The sequence below is a fragment of the Pelobates fuscus genome, chromosome 12, assembly GCF_036172605.1.
Source record: "Pelobates fuscus isolate aPelFus1 chromosome 12, aPelFus1.pri, whole genome shotgun sequence".
Classification (NCBI taxonomy): Eukaryota; Metazoa; Chordata; class Amphibia; order Anura; family Pelobatidae; genus Pelobates; species Pelobates fuscus.
Window position 1 is genome coordinate 120,116,604 of NC_086328.1, and position 26,655 is coordinate 120,143,258.

The following is a 26,655-nucleotide window of genomic DNA, read 5'->3' on the forward strand; positions in this document are numbered from 1 at the left end:
TCCAATCCTACAAATTAAAATTCCACCACTACTACCAGTTCACCTCTCCCACAATCACAGGATAATCATCATTCACATGCACATTCTCTTTTAAAAGAACACTATAGTCACCAGAACCACTACACCTTAATGTATTGGTTCTGGTGTCTATAGCAAGTCCCTGCAGGCTGAGCACTGTCAACGCTGCCTTTTCAGGGAAAAGGCAGTATTTACATTAATGGCTACTAGCACTGCTAATGGGAGTCACTCAGACCGCCACTAGAGGTGCTTCCTATCTGCACTGACATTCAGCTGAAACCTTCCTGTAGAGATGCATTGGTTCATCAACGTATCTCTATGAGAGGATGTTGACTGGTGCAACGTTGCGTTTTGCCGCACATGCGCGACAGCCTTCCAATAGTTTCCTATGGAAAAGCATTCACAAGGCTGATAATTTAAAGATTGAGGATCTCAGTAATGGAGGCGGAGCCAGCCACAGCGAGACCGGATTGACAGTGGAGAAAAGGTAGATACAATAAACGTTTTACTCCGCAGAAAAGGGGGCCGGGGTCTTAACTAGCCACTCCAGCACATGTTTGTATTCCTGATACTATAGTGTTCCCTTAAGTTGTTTTTTTCTATGAAAATTAATTTGCATTTTTAAAGACAAAGCAATATGAAAATGAAACCCTTCGATTACAAGATAGTTATATTCTTACTTTGCATTTAAAGAGGGCAGTCTACAAGGTGCTTTGGATCTAAAAACAAATTAATTTATTGTAAAAGTAGACACAAGAAGCATCGATAAACTTTGGTGAAAAAGTTGATGCAAACCAGCAGGGGGCAATGTTATAAAGATAATCTTAAAATATTTTTTTGTCAGTTGACAATTTAAGCAAGGCGTGGATCCCCAGGGTACCCATTAATATTAATGTTTTATTATTTATATAGTGCCAGCAAATTCCGTAGCGCTGTACAATGGGGGGGACTAAGAGACACGCAATTGCAACCAGACAAATAGACACGCAGGAACAGAGGGGTTGAGGGCCCTTCTCAACGAGCTTACATGCCATTCTATTTCTTTGTCATTTTTAGTCTTCCCAAAAAAAAATAAAAAATGCCAGTTTAACTCAAGTATGTTTTAAGTGCGATTTTTTCATTTTCTATTTATTTCCTGCACAAACATATTTTAGTATTTTCAGATACTTCTCAACATCCTAGGGACCACCAGGAGGGCATCTGTGGACCACCTGTGCCAGTCACATCACAGCCTCAAAATATTTTAAGTCACCATTGAAGTGACTATATATAAGTGAGGTTATCTGAATGGCGTTAAAAGTTGGGAGAAGTGGTCTTGACTGCATAACAAAGGATCAAGCTTTAGAAATATACTTGTTTTCTCAGACATAAACAGTTTATTGTCTAAAAATGTATTAAATCTGCATTTTCTACTGAATAACGTGCTCTCGCATGAGTAGTCAATCTCTGATACTCTTACCGATGTCGATTGTAGTCTAATAAAGGCTTTGCAACGCATCGGGTAAAAAAAACAAACCGTGAGGAACTATCGGGAATTCAGTATTTTAAATTTAAGGCTCAAGTAGCTAAACTGTAAACATAGTTGACTTGAAGAATTTTTCAAGTTTGGCTATTTTGACTCTAAATATGGAATTAAAGGGACACTATAGTCACCCAGACCACTTTAGCTCAACGAAGAGGTCTGGGTGCCAGATCCCCCAGGTTTTAACCCTTCAGATGTAAACATAGCAGTTTCAGAGAAACTGCTATGTTTACATTGCAGGGTTAATCCAACCTCTAGTGGCTGTCTTCCTGACAGCCGCTAGAGGCGATTCGGTGACGCTGGATGCAAAATTTGCATCTAGCGTGCAGAACGTCCATAGGAAAGCATTGAGAAATGCTTTGCTATGGACTGTTTGAATGCGCGCTCGGCTCTTGCCGTGCATGCGCATCCCGCTCCACTCGGGAGCTGACGTTGGTGGGGGTGGAGAGGTCACCAGCGCCGAGGGAGCCCGACGCTGGATTAAGGATAAGTAGCTAAGGGGGTTTTAACCCCTTCAGCGCCAAGGGAGGAGGACCCTGAGGGAGGGGGGGAGGGTTCTTAGGATGCTATAGTGTCAGGATAACAAGTTTGTTTTCCTGACACTACAGTGATTTTTTAATTTTGAATTCCCGATAATTCTTATGTTGGTGAACATGTGAAGGACATCTTTTGTCTGTACTGCATCTTTTTGTCTGTAACCTCACACTTTCCTATCCTGGTCTACCATATTGAATCACTTGATCTGTGAATAAAATCAACAATTAATGGCTGTCCCCTAACCCAATGGCGAAATTACTGCCGGTGCAGCTGGTGAGGTTAGATCAAAGCCCGCAAGCTGAAATGCAGCAATCGGGTGGCCCACGCAATTAGGGCCACCCACTGTACATCTTTCAACAGGGGCCCGGTCAGGTGCTGTGACCCTTTGTGTGTGTTTTGTTGTGTGTGCAGCGCAATTTCTGTGCATACATCCCAGCAATAAATGCCAACTCTACATACAAACACATTCCAACACATAAACTACACACAAGCACGGAACTGCTTTCAAATAGCAACAGTACATAAAATAACACAGTGGCATTCAAATGAAGTTCCACACAAATACATACATACATGCACATACACATACTTTATAAAAACATGCTTACATTCAAACAGAAACAATGCTCACATATACAACTCTGCAAAGATGGTCACATGCATTTTGAGAGTTTTTCCCTTTAGTCACCTCTTTTTTTGGTGCCATTGACGGAACTCAAAATTACGAAACAAACTCATGCATTGTCGGTTTCGTTTGTTGCATGATTCGTCTGTGCAGCGTTTCAGAGATATTCAAGATCTGCCGATCCCCAAAGTTGAGACAAACACAATTTGTTTGAAACTGAATGTTAAACAACGATGAGAATGCTCAGAATCCATGTTCTAATTATTGGTCTTTTGAGGTGTCTAGTCTGTACCGAGAATGGCCAGTCTGCTCTTTGCCAAGTTTTGCTTGGCCTGGTCTCTCCTGCTAACTTACCTGCTCATGCTATCATATCTTTATATTTTAGATTCAAACCGTTAGTAAGAAGGTCACTGTTGAAACTCGCATCGAGGAACCTACAAACGTGACCGACTCTGTCTTCTCCCTAATGAACGACACCGTAGTTGTGGCACAGGAAGAAATTAAAAAGAAGTTGGAGTTTAAAGATGGAATGAATGTTCTAGGTACATTCCCCCTGTATATGTTACACTGATTTTGGTTGTGTCTAAAGCAGGCTGTCAATCATGCGCTCTGAGACTAATACTTTAAAATTACAATATCTCCCATGTAATGTCTGCTTTGTTGCTCAACCCATCAGTTATTTGTATCAGTAACAAAGGTGATACCTCAAGATTTTACTTTTTTTTTTATTTCTGCCCACAGGATTGATCGGTTTCTTCATTGCTTTTGGCATTGTCATGGGGAAGATGGGGGAGCAGGCCAAGCTGATGGTGGAATTCTTCAGTATCTTGAATGAGATTGTGATGAAGCTTGTGACTCTGATAATGTGGTAGGTTGAATTTGTTTCCAATGGTTTCCCAGCAATAACATTTTTTAATTCTAATTAAAGCAAGACAATTAAACTAATTTCATGAGAAAGTATTGTAGTTCAAGGATGTTTCTATTATGTTCTGGAATTAATGTATCGTCCTGTTCCTTTGCAATTCCGCCAATGTTCCACTGTCTAATGTTATAGATCACGTAAGTATCAGGTAGGTGGACGAAATAAAACGCAAAACACCAAAGTAGACATTTAAACTACCATGCCTGCTTCTACATAGAGTCTTTTTATTTCCGTTGTAGTTTGATATGTGTTCTGTAGCAGTATAGGCACGAGGCTGAGCATGTGATTTTGTGCTGGTTGAGTGTTGTTTGTGTCTGTGTGTGAAGGGAGTCTTGAATGAGGCTCAGTGGTTTGTGAGTGTATGTTCCCTCCCTCCCTTCCCACCTCCCCTCTTTTCGTTGTAGCCCAGTGGAGGGTATGCTGGGTTCCTGGTGTTCCATTGGATTGTAAACTGAGTTTCTGGTAGTTTAGTGGAGAGTGAGCTAGATCTATGGGTGTCAGGATCAAGACAGGGATCCAACACGCAATGTACTAAAACTATAAAGACGTATACCGGACCTTAGAGTGGCCGGACTTACGTCAAGCAAACAAGGAATGGTCAGGAACAAGACGAGGTTGAGGGAACGAGAAGACAGGTAAGCGTAAGTCGGGCTGAGTATAAGGATAGGAGAGGGAAGCAAAGTCAAGAAACAAGCCAAGTCAAAACCGTAGAACACTAAGAGAATATAAACGCACTGAAGGGACAGGCAAGCTGAAACCACGACAGGCAATGACTCACAGTAAGTGAGTACCTTTTATACCCTGTCTCTTTAATTGATATCCACGCCCCCAGAACGTCTTGGTTTGAGATTTCCAGTGGGTCATGACGTCATTGATGTCATGACGTCGGCGGAGTTGCGCCGCGTCATAAAAGGGGGCGGGGCTATCGCGGCCGCCGTCCAAAGTGCCGAAATTGCTGGAGAAGAAGGAGGTGTGAGTGGCAGGTACCATGACAGTACCCCCCTCTTAGGAATGCCCTTCAGGCGAAAATGACCAGGACGAGACGGAAAACGGGCATGAAATGCCCGAAGAAGGCGAGGAGCGCGGATATCCGCATGAGAAACCCAGGACCTTTCCTCAGGGCCATAACCTTTCCAGTCAGATACTGTAAGCCCCCACGAGAGATGCGGGAATCGAGAATAAAATTAACGTCAAATTCTTCCTGACCCTCAACCTGAACAGAAGAGGGAGGAGTCGGGGCAGAGGTGTATCTATTACAAACGAGAGGCTTCAGGAGCGAAACATGAAAAGAATCAGGAATGCGTAAACCAGGAGGAAGAGCAAGTTGATAAGCAGCTGGGTTAATCCTCCGTAAGACTTTGTAAGGTCCAATGTAACGAGGGGTGAATTTTCATGGAAGGAACTTTCAACCATGTGTCTGGTACTTAACCATACCTTATCTCCCGGGCAAAAAACAGGAGCAGGCCTTCTGCGTTTATCAGCATGTTGTTTAAATAAGGCTGAAGTGTGACCAAGAACGCGGTGAATCTGATCCCACAACTTCCTCAGATTGGCGACATGGACATCGACCAATGGTATACCCTGTGAAGAGGACACCAACGGAAGAATGGTAGGATGGAAGCCATAATTCATGAAGAAGGGGCTAATGAGTAGACTCGCAAACCAAGTTGTTGCGCGCAAACTCCGCCCAAGGAATCAAATCAACCCAATTATCTTGATGTCCAGACACAAAACAGCACAAATATTGTTCGATCTTCTGGTTGGTACGTTCGGCAGCCCGATTAGATTGGGGATGGAAGCCGAAGAGAAATTCAATTTAATACCCAACTGGGAACAGAAGGATCTCCAAAAAACGAGAGACAAACTGGGGACCTCTGTCAGAGACAATATCTGCAGGGATACCATGCAAGCGAAAGATTTCCCGAGCAAAAATTTCAGCTAATTCGGGTGCAGAAGGGAGTTTAGGTAAGGGGATAAAGTGAGAGATTTTAGTAAACCTGTCAACAACCGTGAGAATAACTGTTTGTTTATTGGATACTGGTAATTCAACAATAAAGTCCATAGCCAGACTGGACCATGGTGTTTTAGGAATTTCTAAAGGTTGAAGTAGACCACAAGGAAGGGCGTGAGGCTGTTTAATCTTAGCACAGACCACACAAGCCATAACATATTCCCTAACATCCTTACGCAAGGAAGGTCACCAAAAACTTTGGGAAATTAGAGAGTGGGCCTTATGAATGCCCGGATGTCCGGCAATCTTACTGTCGTGAAAGCATGAAAGTAATTCGCTCTGGAGATTGGGGGGTACAAAATACTTTCCCTCAGGAGTAGGCATAGGTGCTGTGCATTGAACCCCTTCAATCTTTAGTAGCAACGGAGAGTGCACTTTCAGACTGGTGTTATCTATAATATACTGTTTGGGAACAATAGACGACATAGGGACTTCCGCGAACGTGGCAGGTTCATGTTGGCGTGAGAGACCGTCAGCCTTGGTATTCTTGGAGCCCGGTCTGTAGGTAAGTATGTAATTAAAGTGGGCAAGGAACAGGGACCAACGAGCCTGTCTGGCGGACAATCTTTTGACATCTCCGATGAAAGATAGATTCTTATGATCAGTTAGAATAGCAACTGGATGTAGAGTTCCTTCTAACAGATGCCTCCATTCCTTTAAGGCCGATATTATAGCCAATAGTTCTCTATCTCCAATGTCATATCTTCTCTCCGTGTCAGACAATGTTTTAGAAAAAAAACCACAAGGATGCAAAGGTTTGTCCAAACCTTGTCTTTGCGACAGTACAGCCCCTATACCAGTCTCAGACGCATCAACCTCTAGCAAAAAAGGTAGAGAAGTGTCAGGGTGAACCAAAATCGGGACAGAAGCAAAAGTCTCCTTGAGAGTCTTGAAGGCAGCCAAAGCTTCCGTAGACCAAACTTTGGTATTGGCACCCTTCTTAGTCATGTTAGTAATGGGTGCTATTATGGAAGAAAACCCGTTAATGAAGCGCCTATAATAGTTGGAGAATCCGATAAACCTTTGTATGGCTTTGAGTCCAGTGGGCAAAGGCCAGTTTAAAATAGACTGAAGTTTACCAGGGTCCATCTTGAAACCTTCATCGGAAATGACATAACCCAGAAAATCTATCTGGGATTGGTCAAAACTACACTTCTCCAATTTGCAGTACAACCCGTGTTGTAAAAGTTTGCGCAACACCTTTCTAACTTGTCTGTGGTGAATCTCCTTGTCTCTGGAATGTATTAGTATATCGTCCAAGTATACTATACAGTCCTCTTGGAATTCTCTCAACACCTCATTGATTAGCTCCTGAAAGACAGCTGGGGCATTACATAGCCCTAATGGCATAACTGTGTATTCATAGTGACCGTAATGGGTATTGAATTCAGTTTTCCATTCATCACCCTGCCAGATTCTAACCAAGTGATGAGCTCCTCGTAAGTCCAACTTGGTAAAGACTTTGGAACCCTTGAGTCTATCGAATAACTCGGTAATCAGAGGAATAGGATAAGCATTTTTAATTGTTATTTTATTCAAACCCCGGTAGTCTATGCATGGCCTCAGAGTGCCATCCTTCTTAGTGACAAAGAAAAATCCAGCCCCCGCTGGTGATATAGACCTTCTGATAAAGCCCATGTCCACATTTTCCTTGATATAAGCCTCTAGTACTAGGTTCTCTTTAGTGGATAATGGATACAGAGTACCTCTGGGAGGCATCGTGCCAGGTAGAAGTTTAATAGTGCAGTCAAATGACCTATGGGGAGGTAAGGTGTCAGCTCTCCCCTTATCAAAGACTGTTTTAAGATCCTGGTATTGGAGAGGTATCTGTAAATCAGGGGTGTCTCTCTTAAATGTAAAGGAAGGAGTTGTTTCTTGGCAAAGGTGAGATCCATGAAACTTTCTGCTGCTCCAGAATCTATTAGGGCAAAAGTTTTAACTGAAGTCTTCTCCTAGATCAACGAGATAGGGACTAGAAGCCTATGGTCTTTCTGTTTATTTATAGAGGACGAGATCGCATCACCCAAGGCCTGTCCTCTGGAGGTACTTAGGTGCAAGCGTTTCCTGGCCTAGTGGGGCATGTAAGGCGTAGGTGACCCCTCTGTCCACAATATAAACAAAGACCCTCCCTTCTCCTGTATTGTCTCTCCTGTTCAGTTAAGCGAGTAACCCCTAACTGCATTGGCTCAGGTAGTGCTAGCGCCATATAATCAGAATTCTGGAATGAGGGAGCTAATCTAATGTATGGTCTACGGATTCTCTCTCTGGTGTTCTGTCTTTGTCTCATACGTTCGTCTATACGATAAATAAACGAAATCAGATCTTCCAAATTCTCAGGAAGTTCTCTAGTGGATACCTCATCTAAAATTTCATCAGATAAGCCATTTAGAAAAACGTCCATAAAGGCTTGTTCGTTCCATTTTACCTCAGAGGCCAAAGATCTGAATTCTAATGCGTAATTCACCAGAGTATTGTTTCCTTGCCTGAGACGTAGCAATGCTTTAGCAGCGTTAGCCCTTCTTCCTGGAGGATCGAAAGTTCTCCTAAATGCTTCCACGAAAGCATTATAATTATACACTAGTGGGCTATCATTTTCCCATAATGGATTAGCCCATCTAAGCGCCCTATCTATCAGTAAGGTTATGATAAATCCGACCTTAGCTCTGTCAGCAGGATAGGCCCCTGGTTGTAATTCAAAATGAATGCTAATCTGGTTAAAAAAAAACTGACAAGTCTCTGGTGAACCTCCATAACGTAGTGGTGAAGTAACCAGGGAGGAAGCCCCTACCGTAGCTACTTCTAGGCCTGTGTTAACCGGAGCAATAAAAGAAGTACGAGTCTCCTCAGGCTGCAGATTCGGCCGAGATAATAGTGACTGTAAAGCCATAGCCATTTGGTCCATTCTATGGTCCATGGCTTCAAATCTAGAGTCCTGAGAGGAGCCCTGGGAATTAGTACCTGCAGGATCCATGGCCCTGTTGTAATGTCAGGATCAAGACAGGGATCCAACACGCAGTGTACTAAAACTATAAAGACGTATACCGGACCTTAGAGTGGCCGGACTAACGTCAAGCAAACAAGGAATGGTCAGGGACAAGACGAGGTTGAGGGAACGAGAAGACAGGTAAGCGTAAGCCGGGCCGAGTATAAGGATAGGAGAGGGAAGCAAAGTCAAGAAACAAGCCAAGTCAAAACCGTAGAACACTAAGAGAATATAAATGCACTGAAGGGACAAGCAAGCTGAAACCACGACAGGGCAATGACTCACAGTAAGTGAGTACCTTTTATACCCTGTCTCTTTAATTGATATCCACACCCCCAGAACATCCTGGTTTGAGATTTCCCGGGGGTCGTGACGTCATTGACGTCATGACGTCGGCGGAGTTGCGCCGCGTCATAAAAGGGGGCAGGGCTATCGCGGCCGGTGTCCAAAGTGCCGAAATTGCTGGAGAAGAAGGAGATGTGAGTGGCAGGTACCATGACAATGGGGACCTCTATCGTCTGCACCAATATCCAATTCAGACCACTTTAAGAGTGCCCTTGCTGTTACGATTGTGGAGCTCAGAGTCATTGAGAAGTGCCAGTGAACTACAAGGGCACTCCTAAAGTGGTCTGTACCTGATATTGGTACAGATCATAGAGCCCCCTCAACTAAGTGAGGAGGGACAGGGACGATTAGGGAGATCTTTTGATTCCCCTGCCGGCTCGAGGGCGCCAGAACTTCCAGGCTTGGACAGAGCCCAGGTCCTTGGTTGCCTAAATGGTTATCTGGCTCTGGGCAGTAAATTTAAATATATTAATAAAAGGAAAAGATATATATATATATATTTTTTTGCTTTTGGTTTGGTATTTGGAGGTACAGTGAGAATTTGCAGTAAAGTATTGGGAAACAAGAAGATGCACTGTGAGACTTTGTAAAATAAGGTCGGAAGCTCAGGGCAGTTGTGTCAAGGAAACTGCAATTGAGATATTGGAGGCCATGTCAGTTACAGAAGAAGGTTAGGGTCCAGTGACATGAGCCATGAGAACGTACAGGTTGAGGCCAGCTACAGTGGACATTTGGGGTTGTATGATCTACACTATGAGATTTTGTAGGGGTTTCAGTTGCAGAAGGATGAGGTCTAAGCTGATAAACCTTGGAGATGTTGCAGGCTTAGGTCAGTTCCAGAAGACAGGTAAGATTCAGGGAGCTGCTAATGTTTGAAAGTAGGCTGTGGGGAGAGATATATATGGTAGGAATTTGTATGAGCATTTCCAAATGAAAGTGTGCAACTAGTAACTCAGACTGGCCCATATCCAAGGCAGAAGTATTTTAGTTTAAGATGCCAGTTTATGCTCAGCTTCCTGTTTCCTTCTTAAGATTCTCACTTTGGTTGATGTAAAAACCACACAAACCTACGTTGGGGAAGATAATGAACAGCTAGCGGAAAACTGGAAAAGAGGCAGGTGGATTGTAGCCACAATTTCAGTAGAAATATAACAAACTGGTTCTTATTCATGCTATGTTGTCCTTAGCGGGGAAATAAACAATACATTTTTTTTTTTCCTAATGAAACAAACATCTACACCTACGGATAATAATAACAAAGTATTTAACGGAATTTATTCTAGTAATTTATTCTATATTTCATCTTCTTACTTCAAGCGCTGTGCTGTTTCAACCTATAAACTGGCAAATGTAGTGTTGAGTTGTTACACTGCTGAAGGGCTCCCCAAGGACTACCAATGTTCTACAGAAAGTCTATTTAAAGTGAGTGTGATGGAGAAGGTTACAAACACCTGTTAGTCAGTAAAGAGTTCCCTATAAATTCTGGGGAAGATTTAATTTGTGAAATACAGTACTGTCTGGTATATGTACAGGAGTGTAGCTTCTGCCATAGCCATAGCGCCCAGAGGAATCCTTGATTTGTATCAGACCAATCAAGCCAAGGGACAGCACCAGGCGTATGATGGTACCATAGCTACAGCAGGCTCTAGTGGTTATGATTCCTAGAGCGTCCCTTACATTATTTAGAATACATTATACATGATCAATTTTCTAGTTAATGTGCAATATTATAAGAAATAATGTCTGCACAATCATATAAGAACTTAAAAACATTAACTTTATTGTGTTTAAATTTTAAAATAATTTTATTTAGAAAAAGTGGAAAAAAAAAACAGCTTTTATTTCCTAGGTAACTGTTAGTACTCAAAAGCTATTTTCGCTATCCTGTAAAGTGGGCTGGAAAGCTACGGACTAATCAGAAAATCAGATTTAAATCACACGCTCTCTATTTCCCTGGGTTTTTTCCTTTTACCAATTGAGGATTTGAAAGTTGAAATGCAATTCCTAAATGGTCGCCCCAACAGTGAAACATCTTACAGATCTCTAAGTAGTAATTCCAGTTAATCGCAGTATAAATTGGTTAATCGCAGTATAAATTGGTTTGGTCAAATAATGGTAATCTGTTAGGAATATTGCTTCAAAAGAGATTTGTGGAGAGTACGTTTAATGGCAGTGCCTCTTTAAAAGGACACTCAAAGTACCGAAATCACTTAATCTTAACGAAGTGATTTTAATGGATATATCCTGCCCCATGCAACCTTGTAGATGCCAACTGTGTCATTTCTGAGAAATGCCCATAGTTAATTTTTAAAATCCCACCTCTAGTGGCTATAGCTAGGCAATTTGAACTAAAAGAGTTTAAATGACTAAATCTGTTTTATGTTCAGCGTGAGCATGCAAAGTGTGCTGACACTGGGTATGCGTGCATGCGCAGTAAGTCCTTTCTGCTTCTCCATGAGGGGCATTTCATTGGACAAAGAGTGGGATTGAATCAGGCTGCCGTGACGAGTCTGTCTTGATGCTATGTTACGGGTAAGTTTACCAATTTTGAAAAAACTTTTTTTTTTTTTTTAAAGGGGCAGCATGGATTTAACCCAATAAAGCAACAGAGCAGAGAAAAACATATATATATATATACGGTATATATATATATTTTTTTATTATTATTATTTTTTTTTCTTTTCTTATTAGTGTTCCTTTAAGAACATGCTTATTGGTAGAACACTCTGCAAGAACAATAGCTTCCCGCTGTGTCAGTAATTGGCTGTTTGTTTGTTTTCCCTTCTGCAAGAACATCTGTTTCTTTGTTGTTTAGGAGTTTGATGTTTAGTCTCTGATACTTTCATCGTGAATCTTAAGCATTTACTTCAGTCTAGCACTTTGGCACTGAGTATAATAATTTCCAGTCTAGCTTTCATTGAGAACAATCAGCACGGTGGCTTAGCTCAAAGGAATTGCATATTATAAAAAAACATAAATTTTTCCCTTGGTGGGATTTCTGATGATGCACAAGTTACACATCATGATTTTGTGTATAGTATTTACTCTTTGTTAATCAGCTGAGTTCAGAACTGTCTGTAAAATACTGCAGGCATGGTGATGTTGACAGGGAGTATTGTACAGATCACATCCATGTTGCGCTGTCTGAGATTAGTGGGAGTTACACTCTTGAGGGCAGATCATGTCTTCTATCCCCCCTAGTGCACAGACAGTGACTTTATTTGTGGAATACCTATCCCGAAGTAATGAATTTATAGCAACCACTGAAATAGCTGTCACCCAGGAATGCAACTCCCACTAATCTTGGACAGCAGGGGAAATGTATAAGCTAACATTAAACACCTCACCTTACTCTAACCCTATTGTTAGCACGAATTACCACTCTAACATCAGTTCATATATAAAGTAATAGTAAATATACGTAATGGCAAATAATGGGTATGTAGGTGCCAGCAGTCTCGAATTTGCTGGTGCAGTCCCACAATTTGGGGTACTTTCCCAGAAAATATAGATCCCAGGGGCCTGTCCCATATTTTGAAATCTGCCAACAGATTTTAAAATGCAGGAGCTAACTGGGCACTAGCACCACGGATCACTTCTGTAGAGCTCCGTACATGGTCTGCTTGGGGGTGGTGGTAGGTTGTCATCCTTGCCACGCTTTTAGAGGCAGACGTCCTTGACCAGATGACCAGACCTACCTGAACACATGCTTTCATCTGTGCACACCTCTGTTCCATGTTATCAAGCATGCATTAGTGAAAAAAATAATGCCATCTTAAGATTCTGGAGACATTTATAAACCACTCAAACTACAGCCTTGTGGGTTATTATGATGTCTACAGAACCCCTGTATGTATGTATATATGAATATGTCTATCTCTCAGGTTTTTTTCTTTTTTTCTAAATGAACGGGGTGACCAGATAGCAGAATGGGCAATAACGCAAAAAATAGTGTTGCATTTTTTTGATAATGTAAGGCACATTATGGAGGAATCTGACTTTTGGGTGAGTGAAAATGGTGAGTCGGATGCATTCTATTCGTCAATACTTCGTGATATTAAAATGAAAGTAAATATGCGTATGTGCTTTCTTCCCTAGGTACTCTCCACTCGGTATCGCTTGCCTCATCTGTGGGAAAATCATCGCCATCAAGGATTTGGAGCTGGTGGCCAGGCAACTGGGAATGTACATGTTAACAGTCATTATAGGTCTAATCATTCACGGAGCCATCTTTCTGCCGTTAATTTATTTCGCAATAACTAGGAAGAGCCCATTCCCTTTCTTGGCTGGAATTTTCCAGGCTTGGATCACAGCGCTGGGAACAGCTTCCAGGTATTTCCTCCACTGTTTCGTGATTTAGATTACTCACGCCAGCCCAAACATCTTCTGCTACCGCATTTAAAAAAATTGTTCGTTTTTCCCCACCATATGTATAAGCATTCTTCTTCCAGAATGTAATGCAAATCAGACGGCTGTTTTTTTTTTTTTTTCAGACATCACGCAGGGACACATAGAAAATTTATATAGCTGCGAGCCTCATAAGTAAAGACAAATTTTGGAGAAATATTTCATCATAACATTCCTTTAAAATTGATCAGCAGGCAAGGATGGATCCTGTTCATAAATGTTCTCAGTAAACAGTGAGCCCTTTGTAAAAAGGGGGGAACTAGGGCAACATTCGAAATGTGTAGCAGGAATCTTCAACATTCCATTGGGTCCCGCTGGGATTGTCTCAACTCTTGGGAATTTGTTCCACATTTAATCATTCTAAATGACCCTCAACATCACCTGAATCCAGTAAAATGACATGGGTTCTGTAAATCACTGTATAGGAGACACAAAACTGGATACATGGAAAAAATTAATATAAACTAAGAATACCTTGGAATAAATATAATTCCATATATTCGTAACTTGTATACCATTCTAGAGATCAGGGGTAGGCAACCTTCGGCAGTTCAGATGTTGTGCACTACATTTACCCTGGTGCTTTGTAAACATTTTGGCTGTAAGACCAGTATGAGAGATATAGTTTACAGCATCTAGTGTGCCGAAGGTTGCCTGTCCCTGCTATAGATACCTCAGAGCACGAAAACGTTTATTTAGACATAAAATCGGTTTTCTTAGACTAGAATAGGAGGCTCCTGGTGAGAGAGGTGTCTGTGTGAAGCTGCAGTCAGTTTATCCTAGCAGTGCAGTTTCGGGAACTTGGACAGTAGGTATTTTACATTTTAAAAAAATGTATTTTTTAATTGTTAATTTTTTATGTATGTAATGCATTGCCTTTAAAGAAACAGTAAAACATTAGGAATACAAATCTGTCTTCGTAATGCTTTAGTATCCCTGTCCCTCCCTTGAATACATTTTCTCCTACCGCAATGTCACGGAGGAGGCATGGCCTCCTTCGGCGTGGTCCAATCTGATGCTCCCTGCGACTTGCGCGTCAATAGGGAAGCACTGAATCTAGTGTCTCTAGTGACTGTCAAGAAGGCCACCACGAGAGGTGGTTTTAATTAACCCGCCAATAATGTTTTACATTGCAGGATAGGGACCCCTGCACGAGGACAACTTAATTAAGATGAAAAGGTCTGACTTCAGTGGCCCTTTAAGTGCTTGTATATGACAATGCCTAATGTTTGTCAGATTCTGGGTTCTAAATATGCTAATGGCATCTGCCAATGTAGATTCTAATTTCAAAACAAGCTAATTTCCGTGTAAGCAGAAAGGACATCCCCACTGATATTTGGCACGCAATATATCAGAAGCTCCTGGCTAACAATTATGCTAAACTATGCTAAATAATTAGCGGATTCGGCACTTTACACCACATCTCTGCAACTGTTTACAGCACATCTATCAATATAGAAAATGATCTCCCTTATAAAACGTAATGAGGAGATGTAGCAACGTGCCCCGATCACCTAAGTGCTGCACAGTGTTAAAAGGTGAGCTATCACCATGGAAACCAGTGCATAGGTAAGTAAGTTCCATTGGTGATAACTGCACTTTTCCAACTCGGCAACACTTTTCTGATCATCTTTGATAAATCTTCCCCCAAAATATTCACCATAAAAAGATTTAACCATCATGAGTCTGGGACTTTCTAACCCCAGAGGGACAGAATGTCTCTTTTTGTTTAGGTTTAGATGTAAGGCATGCTTTTTTCCCCTTTATTACCTACACGTTGGTTTCCACTTTTGTTTTTCTTTTCCTATTTACGGTTTACCTGTGTTGTGTAATTACTGAACCTGTTTACTGAATCACTTTATAACAATAACTGGTACCATTGCCAAAAAACAAATTAATTAAAGTTTATGATTATGGTAGAAAAAAGTACAGCCCTGAAACGTGTGTGCAACATGTTTCTTGAGTTTTTGTTGCTGTTTAAACATTTACATTATTTTGCTTAATGAGTGGTTTTAGTGTATAGGTCATGACAAAAACAAATTTGTATTAATGAAGCAGTTTTAGTGCATAGATCATGCCCCTGCAGTCTCACTGCTCAATTATCTGCCATTTAGGAGTTAAATCATTTTGTTTGTAGAGCGCTAGTCACACCTTCCCTGAACTCCTTACAAACCTCCAGAAAAGGAGCTCAAATGTTTTAACTTCCCGTACTGCCCACTATGTTTATTTAGAAGTTCGTATCTCCTCTTGCTCTATTAATTGCTTGCTAGGGCCTCATGTGTGATTATAGTATAGTTGGCAGAGCAGGAGATTAGAAATTCTAAATTAAACACACTGTGCTGTAAAAGTAAAACTTTTTTTTAAACACACTGCGTTGTAAAAGTAAAACTTTTTTTTAAAGGGGGCTGTGTGAGTCACACCAGGGGAGGTGTATCTAGGGCTGCATAAACAGAATTATTATTTTTTTACAACAGTGATGGCTTCATGGGAAATGTAGTCCAGAAATATCCAGGGTACCACATTTAGTCATTACTGAACTAGCACCATAAAAAAAGGAGTTTATTGCACTGATTACTCAAGATTAAACTATTCCAATAGCATTATTATCTTGTGATTAGAGAGTGAAATTTACACTTTAAAAAAGTCCTGTATCCTCATACAAAATAAAATACTCTTAATCCATACTGTGGTGAAACTTAAATAGCCACAGAGGAAATAAGGAAACCCAATACGGCAAATACCTCTATCCACCACACAAGACGGGGGACATTCTTGCAGAGATCAGTGTGACCTTTTGCCATTAGATGATAGTATTTTGTAACTTGTGAAAGGCATTGGAAGTCCAAACTTAGTTCAGAAATGTTAGTACATACCTGGGTCTACCAACTGCAAAAACAAAACTAATTAATAATAACCAGTGGCCTGTGACTGAGCTAAGTATATCATCAATGCAGAGAAAAGACTCCCCGTTTAGAACACGTAGCACATGCCTGCTTTCTATACAGCTGACCTGACATTCTCTGGGCATTCTACATATAAGCAATGTAAAAGAACAAACAAATAACCACTTGCATGAATATATACCATAGTGTAATTTAAATTAATATTGGTCATTGGCACTTATCCAGGGGAATTGAATGTATCCCTGTTAATTGGGGAGTATGTCGATTTAGCCACTGAAAACATTGCAAAACGGGATGCTTATATTTAGCACTCAGATCTACAGCAGTTTCCAACTATTGGGAGTTTAGTTGATTCGGCAGTAATGCGAGGCTCGATCTCCAACCTTCCATGTTCTGTCACAGTAGAACCTAGTTTTTTTTTAACTTCTTTTTCCTCTCAGTAGTAATACGTTTTAATAGATGATGATCCTGACCTTTTTTCCCTAGCAAATTCTATATCGGATGACTACCACAATGCTCATCAAGCCTGGAGAATGTTTTTGTAAGCTAGTAGTTCCCAACCTTTTTGGACCAAGGCAAACATTTATATTGTCTATGAAAGCCACTAGTCCAGGTCATGGCTGTGCTTGGGTTCCTTAGTACTCTATCAGACAGAAATAGGCATTTATAGTTTGCCCACTCCATTAAAGTAAATATATTTTAATTATTGGCTCATGTCTATTTTAGTGCGGGGACTCTGCCAGTGACTTTCCGTTGCTTGGAGGAGAACTTGGGTATTGACAAGAGAGTGACAAGATTTGTTCTCCCAGTTGGAGCTACCATCAACATGGACGGGACAGCCCTCTATGAAGCGGTTGCTGCCATCTTCATTGCCCAGATGAATGGAATTATCTTAGATGGAGGACAGATTGTGACAGTGAGGTAAGTTTCTGGAAGTAACTCCAAAAATACGACACACTTAGAGTACATGATTGTTGTGTTTTGTTTTGTTTTTTGCTGGTGTTGTTAATCTTTTTTTCTACTTTTTCATAGAAAGTATATATACTATAATAAAACTATAAATACATAATCATGTAAGAAAAATCTAAGAAATTAGTTCAAGTCCACTTATTATGGACTGCTACATTTGTAGTGTAGTGTTACCACTAAAGATATTGTGTTCGGCCCATGTTTGTTAATCAATGCTATAGCTCTTGAAGGAATGATTAAACCTGGGCTGTATTCAAATCTCCAAAGCTTGATTTCTGCATCCTCTTGGGTGGGCTACTGATACATTCACTCTCTCTTCCACCTATTTCTTTCAAGCCTGACAGCCACACTGGCTAGTGTTGGAGCAGCGAGCATTCCCAGCGCCGGCCTGGTGACTATGCTTCTCATCCTGACTGCGGTGGGACTGCCCACTCAGGACATCAGCCTTCTTGTTGCCGTGGACTGGCTCTTGTAAGTACCTACTAACATTATCACATGTGCGCTTAACGCAACAGAAAAGCAGTCATATGGCGAACTACGGGGAAGCAACCTATAGGCTCCAAGATATTAATAAACAACACTTTTTCAACTGTTAATAAACTACAATTCCCATAATGCTACTGTTACAAAAGGGTCATGAGAGTTTTATTTCTTGAACAGGTGGAAAGCAACAGATAATGTAATGTTAATTGTAGAATGGAACCCAGTCATTCCACAATAATATGATACTGCCTGCAATATTATTACATAGTATTATATTGTAATATGGACTTACAGTATACAGAGAGTATAGCTAGTTTGACAGGGGTAGGGTATAGGGGGAATACACAATTGTATTTCTGACACTATAGTATTCCTTTAAGCTCCGCCAACATTTGCCAAGGTAACAGAGCTGCTTTAAAGCTAGCATTAGCAGAGCCTTGGGCTGTTTATAGGGGAATGTTGTAAAGTTTAGACCCGGTGAAGATGGAACATTGTTGATATATAGGCCATTATCACATTGTTAGAATACCTCAATCAAAATTTGCAAAGAGTTGCAAAATTGGTATTTTAGGGTACTTTCATACAGTAGAAATTCCTGACCTTTTCAATCACTTCTTCAAGGGACCGGATGAGGACTTCTGTCAATGTAGTGGGAGATTCCTTCGGAGCCGGCATTGTCTACCATCTGTCAAAAGCTGAACTTGAAAGTCTGGATAAACAGCATGCACAGCACGAAATGGAAATGGCCAAGACACAATCAATTTATGACGACATGAAGAATCACAGAGAGAATAATTCCAACCAGTGCATTTATGCAGCCCACAATTCAGTGGTAGTAGATGACTGCAAGGTACCATTCACTTTCATGGATATCGAGACCTGTATATAGACTGCATGCTCGTTCCTTGCATCTCTGCATGTACTGTAATATTCTGTTGTATTTTTGTAGTGTGGTTACAAGTACAACAGCCAATATCACCCCCAACGTATTGACCAATAGTTCTGGAGGATTGCGTATTTTGCCACCAGTGTTATTCAGCTTCATAACGCTACAGTGTATCATAGAATTGTTTCAATATGGTCTGCAAGGTGCAAAGAATCCTGGTAGTGACACCACACAGATACTATAGGGCAAGAGATTCTAAAATCAAATTCACCAAAAAACAGTATGAAGTAGAATTACTGGTTCATGTAAAGGGTCTTAGTAATTTGTGCGCCCAATTAAATGAATTATATCTCCTATATATATATATATATTGCATAGTAAGTTTATTTTCCAAGTCTTTCACTTAGTTGTGTTTTTTCCCTAATGTGTTCTGTTTTGAAGTATTTTTGTGTAAATGTATTGACAGTTTTACTTTACGGGTTTTTCTTCCTGATGGTCATATCCGAATAGTATTAGACTCCTCCCACTCTCTATTTTGATTGGTTGGAGTAGTATACCAATAATAAAGGTACATATTCGGAATTTGCATATGATTGTCTACAGGAACATAAGTCTATAAGGTAGTTAATATGTATACAGCATAATAACTTGGAAAATTAACATATTTTAAAAAATGAAAAATAAAACAAACTAATAGAATTAAAAAAGTAATATCGAAAAGATTTTATATATATATTTATAAATATATATATTTTAACTTAATTCAGAAGTTTGTTTTGTTAGAAATTTAGAAATTACTCGATATTGACTTTTTATAACAGTTTCTGGAGTTTGTCAGGGAATGTGCCTTTAGCATTACAGAGATCTCATGAAAAATATAATGAAAATCCACTTGCTTTAACTTTTGCCCTAGATTGGTCATCATAGAAAAAAAGCTCTGACATTGGAAGGAATTATTTTATTCCTAACATACAAAAAAAATGTTACTGTTCCTTTAAAACAAAAGAACCATTTTTGTGAGTGGAAAGCAGACCAATGATCAAGCAAATGATGGATCTCCAGCTGTTATGCCTTACGTCACATTCAGCCCATTTAGGGCAATGGGTGTTTTGTTGGGTAAGAGGTCTGGAGATGCTGGGACTTGTATCCCAACAAAATCCATCAGATGGAACTGTTCTACATATGATTATGTCTCTAATATGATCTAAAAACATGCATATCCATGCAGACTTCACAACCCAACATGAGAACTTCCACTTCTAACCCTGCAGGGCTTCACTTACATTTTTCAGTGTATTGTTTAACATATTGCCCAGTGATCCACAAAGCTAAATGAATAATTACTTATTAATCCGGCAAATGTATTAATCTTTTGCCAGGACATTGTCCTGAAGGGCAGAAATGGACAGTGGTGTTTAATTAGGGTCATCAGCTTATGAATTTCAAAAGCCGTATTAATGCTTGTGTTTGAGAATTAATCTAGTATTAATTCCAAAAATAAACATTGTGTCAATGATTAGTTAACTTAGTATTTTCTCGTGCTGTGTTTGCGGCCCTAAAAATTGGTGCTCAGCACTCCCAACCTTAGTTACTACCGTATGTGTGCCTTGTAGGCATATAGCAAATATATCAATCAATATGGAAACCCATGGAATGTTCTTTTGATTGTTCCATCACCAGGGAATGTTAATCAAAGTGCCATCCTCTGAAAGGGAAGGAAGGCTGTAAAATTGGAGTCATCATTAATGGAAAGTTCCTTCCGAATTCCATTGGGTTTCATGGTGAATCCCCCCACCTTTTTACCCAACCTTTCTGATGATAAGACTTTGATAAATCTCAATCATTGCCTCTGATTTGCTTCATAACTTCACAACATATAAGGGATTAAAATGCCAACGCTCTATCTTATATTGTGTGTAGAAAACAATTCTATGATACACCTCAGAAAAGCGATCTCTCAACCTTGCTGTGCTAAATTCTCTCTGGGCTGTGTATAATTACAGCGCATTAAGTACCTTCAATAATCCATTATTGTGTGTAGTTTTGCTGATAGAAGGATTTGCAGTATATAGAGGAGTCATGCAATGCAGGTCACTCTAACAGCAAATTGATGGACCTTACGAAACGCAGAGAGGTCTTCAAAGCATTTCTGGAGCTCAAAAATATATAAATGGATGCCAAGATAACAATGTACATATATATGTATTATAATATGGAAATTCTACAAATTCTGTACACGTAACCTTTTCATTGTTTACGTGACAATGTTTTTTTATTATATTTTGGGGTTGAGTGGCTGAAAATGCATGATATATATAGTATATATATTTTTTTGTATATATTTTTTTGTACAATCTTTTCACTTTTTTCGTCACTTTGTATCTTCTCTCATCTTGTAATGCATGCGTTTTCCTTCCAGTTCTCTTAAAGATAGGAGGGCTAATTTGAAATGTTGGTGCATTTTGTCATGTTTCCATGTTCCAATACTTTCATGTATGCAGTCTTTCCATCACATCGAGTACCAATCCTGTCTGTAAGTGTTACGTGCACACTACGAAGACCTAGCATGTAAGGTAAGAGGCAGACCTGATGGTTAACAGTTAAGGTTGGGTAGGGCTCTCTAGAGTTCCATAGAATCGCATTACTGATATTTAACTTCCAGGGTCCATTTACCAACTCTATATAAGGGATTAGACTGATCACAAGAGGTCTATTCATTAACCACTTAAGGACACAACTTCTGGAATAAAATGGAATCATGATGGAATATTTCCGTCATGTGTCATTAAGGGGTTAAACCATTGAATTGAATTGATACTCCTCAACTGATAATTGTTACAGTTTTTGCATTTGACTTTTTGGCTTTGTTAAATTCAATATTAAGCCCATAGATGACTTCAGGGTTAAAATGACCCTCGTAGGGACTTGGGGTCAATGGACACAAGCCGTAATAAAATAAAATTTATAGTGCTAAAAATCAACTTTTATAGATATTGTTGGATATGTTGAAAAATGCTGCTTTACAAAGTTCCAGTGAGCATACTTCTTTAATTTAATCAATAAACATTTGTCCCTTCCAGCTTCTCTTCTCTTGATGGTATCACTCATAGGGAGTGAGGATCTGTGTTCCTCCTCTAAGCAGTGGGTATCGGTCATGCAGCCCTCATTCCCAACAGTTAGACCAGGGGTCCCCAAACGGCAGCCCTCCAGATGTTGCTGAACTACAACTCCCATGATTCTTTGAATTACATAGATAGCCAGAGAATCATGGGAGTTGTAGTTCAGCAACATCTGGGGGGGCTGGAGTTTCAGGACCCCTGAGTTAGACAAACCAACTGCTGTCTGTAAAATACTCCACAAACACAGCAGCTCACACTGGACGGAGGACATTTAACCAAAACAAACAAATTCTGAATATTATTTCAACTTAGCAAAGCAGCAATTTTTAATATATATTACAACATATCAAACATTTATTTTTATAGCAGTTCGATGTTAAGTTGCAACGTGCCATTTTACTGAGCCGACCTGTTTAGAACTGCTAATGAGCTTTCCAAACTGTCTCCCCATCTGTCGACATTGTTACTGTTTTCGGAGGGACTAACTCCCGTTGTTGCTACCTTGAAAATTCACAAACTTGGTCGTAATGCGAGGGGATATATTCACCCTTACACTGAATCTCAAATTATAGTTTAGATCTTTATTTAAAGATAAATTATTTATCAAAATATGTGGCCGTGTTTTTTTTGGAGGAGTTGGTTGATTACCCGTTTTTGGTTATGCTGGTATATAGAGACAGATAGCCTTCTTCTGCATTAACATCCTCTTAAAACAATGCTGCAGTGTTAACCACATTTTACCTAAACTGAGGCTGCAAACCATGGTGCTAATTTCTGTGCCAATTGCTTGCTGGAAAAAGCATGCTTGATTATGTAAAATCAACATGTATTTCTTCTTTGTCTATTTTAATTCTCTCATTCTGGTTTTCTGCCAAGTGGAAATATATTGCCTCAACAAAACTGAAAAAGATTAAATTGTACAGAATTAAGTGTAAAAGATTAAATGATATACGTGGACTTCTCGGCAAACTTATAAATACAAAAAAGCTAAAATACACTGTGGGGTATTAACCCCTTAAGGACAAATGCCGGAAATGTTCCGTCATGCTGGCTTTTGCTTCTGAAGCCGTGTCCTTAGGGGATTAATCTCTACCACTGAATTTAAGGGTTACAGTTCAACAGCTGCTGTTAGCCTCCATGCTGTGCATGAGCAGTGATGACATACCTCTGCACCTTTAATGACTGTGAACTACATTAACCATGAAGCATCATGGGAAATGTAGTTTGCAAACATTGGGTAGCAGAGATTTTGCATACCTGTTATAGATCGTTTGTTGCCCACTGTCTGCTGCCTCTAGGGACCTGCTGTGCGCATGTGTGGAACCGTAATCCACCATTGCATGCGATCGACATTTGCTGCATGTGGCATGCTTGCTGCACCTGTGCATGTTTGTTTCATTTATAGTTTTTGTTTGCAGCTAAAGTATATCATTCATATTCTTAGTTTATATCCCTAACATCAGTCTCCTTTGAATTTGTGATTGAAGCTACTTCTAGACAGATTGTGTAGCTGAAATTAGAGGCCCACATTCATTCTCAAATCCAACTTCTCTCATAGAAAAATGATCTCCAGTATTAAATAATCACGGTTTTACACACCCTATTTAATGTAGTTCTTCATCCCTTTCCATGATAATTCAGAACAAAGTACTTAAGTTACCAAGATATAACCCTATCCTGCTGATAGTTCAGAGAGGTCAACCTTTGATTACAATCAGAGATTAATATCTGAATAGCTACTTTGCCAGACTTTATATGTTGTTTCTCTTGAATGGGATGTAACAGTAATCATTTTTAGGTAACGCTTGCAAACAATGGAAAAACTGCAGACTTCAATGCTGTAGTGGAGGAGCCACTGGACGCGTGAGATCCCACTGACCACAGCCTGTCCACGAGGAGAGCGTACACTAAGAAATGACTTCTCATAACCCCTTTTAACCTAGCACAACTTTTAGCGCCACACCACTGAAAACCTTCTGGCATCGCGTTTCACTTTATGCAAATAGAGGAAATTCTAAGACCATTTGGTTCGGAGGTGCAAAGAATGTACGAGGGGCAATGCATCTCCTCGTAGGGACTCAGGTAAACACATGCAGCATTTTGGGATGTTATGTTCAGAACAGTGTTCAAATATTCAGTTCAATGGCTGATGTTGTGTGACGTGTGACCTATTCTTCGGATTCCAGGATTTTCATTCCAATCTATAACGATGGTGTTAACTGTAATTATTGTCTACCAACTGACAGACATATTTATTCTGTGTTCTATATGTCGTGCTATACCTCCTCCCCATCTTATGGTCTTATATGAGTTATGTATTGTAGCGTAGATGTGGTTATCCGTCTTCCTTCTTTCTGATCAGGTGCAATATAAGTGTAATACAAAAAACACAAAGCATACAAAAACAAACCTCTATGACAAATCAGTGGATATTTTTGATATACCCGCAGTGATTTTATTTTCATACATTAGATTTGTTTAAGAATCTTTTTTTTCTGTGCCAGTTTCTCGTTGACACTCGCAATGGGTAAAGTTCTAGCCAACGCATTTCAAGACAACGAGCAGATCTTACAATAGAGAACATTTCACGTTCCTCTGAATTAAAAAAAAATGTTGGTAGTATTTTAGATAGCGTATTATTTAGACATTAACTGCAGACGAAATATGCTTATTAAAAGTAGATGGCATATATTTTCGAAATATTATTGTTATATATATATGTATTTGCGTACAGTGCATCAGCAGTTCTCGTTTGCACATAATTGTGTGTTTGAATCAGAATTTGAATTACGTCACTCATAGCACAAATGTACACGTTATTTACAGCACAAATGTAAAGAACTAGTTAGTATAATGTCGTTTTAGAATCTCAGAATATTGGATTTACTGATGCACAGGGCCACAGGGTGCTCACAAACCCATAGCACAAACCTGTGTATCCATACTTCTTGATGGATGCAGGATGAAAAATATTATTTGGTCCTAGCTACTATGGAAATGGTTGCTACGGTAACCTCTCTATTTTTTTTTACCTGCCGTGGAACACAGTGATACTGCATTTAGACACAGAATGTGATGCTATAAGCATTTAGTCTTCGAAACAACTCCGAAAAAGCACATACATTTCAGCTCAGCTTTTTCCATAGTCTCCTAAAATCTTTTACTTGAAATTTAAAGCCAAATCATCGCCATTCACTTAACCAAGCATTGTTGAAAACTCATCAGGGAGCTACAAAGCTCAGGCCATAACAGCTAATTTGATAGATATCCCAACTTAGACATTTTCAGATAACTTTTTTAAATTTTTTTTTACAAAAAGCACTGTCGGTAAAGATCACTAGCAATGGGAAAATGCCATTATTTTTCTTCTTAAAAAACGTGTTTCGGAATTCAGATCAACATTAATATTCTTAATCCTTGTAATGGATAAATGGCAGCTTTAAAAGACCATTGGTATGCGGATCTATAAATATTTTTAATGGAGAGAAATGGGTGTCCAGTACTCGCCAATCTGAATAAAGCACAATATGAATAAATGAGCACATGGCACAGAAAGCCGAATGTAACTATTTTCCTTTAAATCATTTCAATATTGTTATTTTCCCATGTTTAGCACGTTATATACATCACTTACGTCACTTGTAGCCATTACACTCTTCTTTGAATACAGTGGTCTCAGACAAAATTGTCCAAACATTTCAATAGTGTTGCCGGTGATCCCATCTCTTGTGAACTCTGAAATTGGGAAGCAATAGGATTTTGTTCGATGTGTTGATAATTCCCTTAATAAATTCAATACCTGATTTAAAGCACAAACAATCTGCTGCTAAAATAATAATAATAATAATAATTATATATATATATATATATATATATACACGCAGTAATACCTCCATGAAAACCGCAATATTCAGGGATTCTACATATATATATAGATGTACACATTATGTTATACAGGAAGCATGCCCAATCCTGTAATATATATCTCCTTTTTTCTAATCCCCGTTGCCCCTGTGAATGCTCACGTGTTCTCCTTTAAATCGTATCTTCTGTTTGGGAAATGACAGACAGTAGATAATCCCTGCCGTATCCTGCCGTTGAAAATCTAATGTTATTAAAACTCCCCTGGAAAAATCCTCATTTTGAAAGCTATCAATGGATATAATCAAGAACACTGTAGTGTCCTGAGCTCATGGCTTTATTGGCAGAGCACTGCGTTTACAACGGATTAAATTAACGCCAGTGTTGTCGCCTACCCTAGAAAAACGAAAAATTCAACTCCAAAACTCTATTTATTTTTCAGCTTCTCTTTGTAACTTAAATTGTGCCACTATTGTAAACCCACCACACCTTCTGGGCAACCTACCCATAATTATATATCTCTCTTAGTGGAGTGTGCTTGTTGTGATCAAATTAAATTAGTAAATGTTCTTAAATTATGTTCGCCGCGACAATGTAGGGAAAACTCAAATGCTATGGTATAGTTTGGCAACACATTTAGAACACACGCTGCAAACTGCCACATAGATTTATATCTAGAAATATATGCACTATGTGTTTTTTCATTCTTGCCTATTGACTCAGAAATTCAAAAGATCCGATATTTTCATCTTTGACCTTCTACAACATGTTTAACGTTCTAAGGATTAGCTCATCCTTGACAATATGTCCGTTCATTCTATGTATGACTTTTTCCATAGAAAAATAAGCAGTATATATAATATTGGAGAGTAATATTTCAGTCCTACCTCTATTTTAATTCCTTTTAGGCTGAAAATTGAATATTTTCACTGGTTGAAGGAAGGGATGTGTTACACATCTGTTACTAAAACTAGCAGTGTCCTACTGGGAAACTAGGGCCGTATCTTGGCCTCGATTTGATATTTTTGCAAAAGCAATTCAAATGATTTAATATTTATGGATAA

The 26,655-nt window shown here is 39.5% G+C and overlaps 1 protein-coding gene across 1 annotated transcript in view; it reads left to right on the plus strand.

Annotated features, from left to right (window-relative positions):
* SLC1A2 (solute carrier family 1 member 2) overlaps nucleotides 1-24,219 on the plus strand; it is a 93,669-nt gene extending 69,450 nt beyond the window's left edge. The window contains exons 5-11 of the mRNA XM_063437891.1: nucleotides 3,088-3,244; nucleotides 3,444-3,570; nucleotides 13,062-13,295; nucleotides 17,000-17,194; nucleotides 17,579-17,713; nucleotides 18,347-18,575; nucleotides 23,529-24,219. Of these exons, the coding sequence (XP_063293961.1) occupies nucleotides 3,088-3,244; nucleotides 3,444-3,570; nucleotides 13,062-13,295; nucleotides 17,000-17,194; nucleotides 17,579-17,713; nucleotides 18,347-18,575; nucleotides 23,529-23,597 (1,146 nt within the window). The 3' untranslated portion in view covers nucleotides 23,598-24,219. The remainder of the gene's footprint in view (nucleotides 1-3,087; nucleotides 3,245-3,443; nucleotides 3,571-13,061; nucleotides 13,296-16,999; nucleotides 17,195-17,578; nucleotides 17,714-18,346; nucleotides 18,576-23,528) is intronic.
* Nucleotides 24,220-26,655: the final 2,436 nt, after the last annotated feature.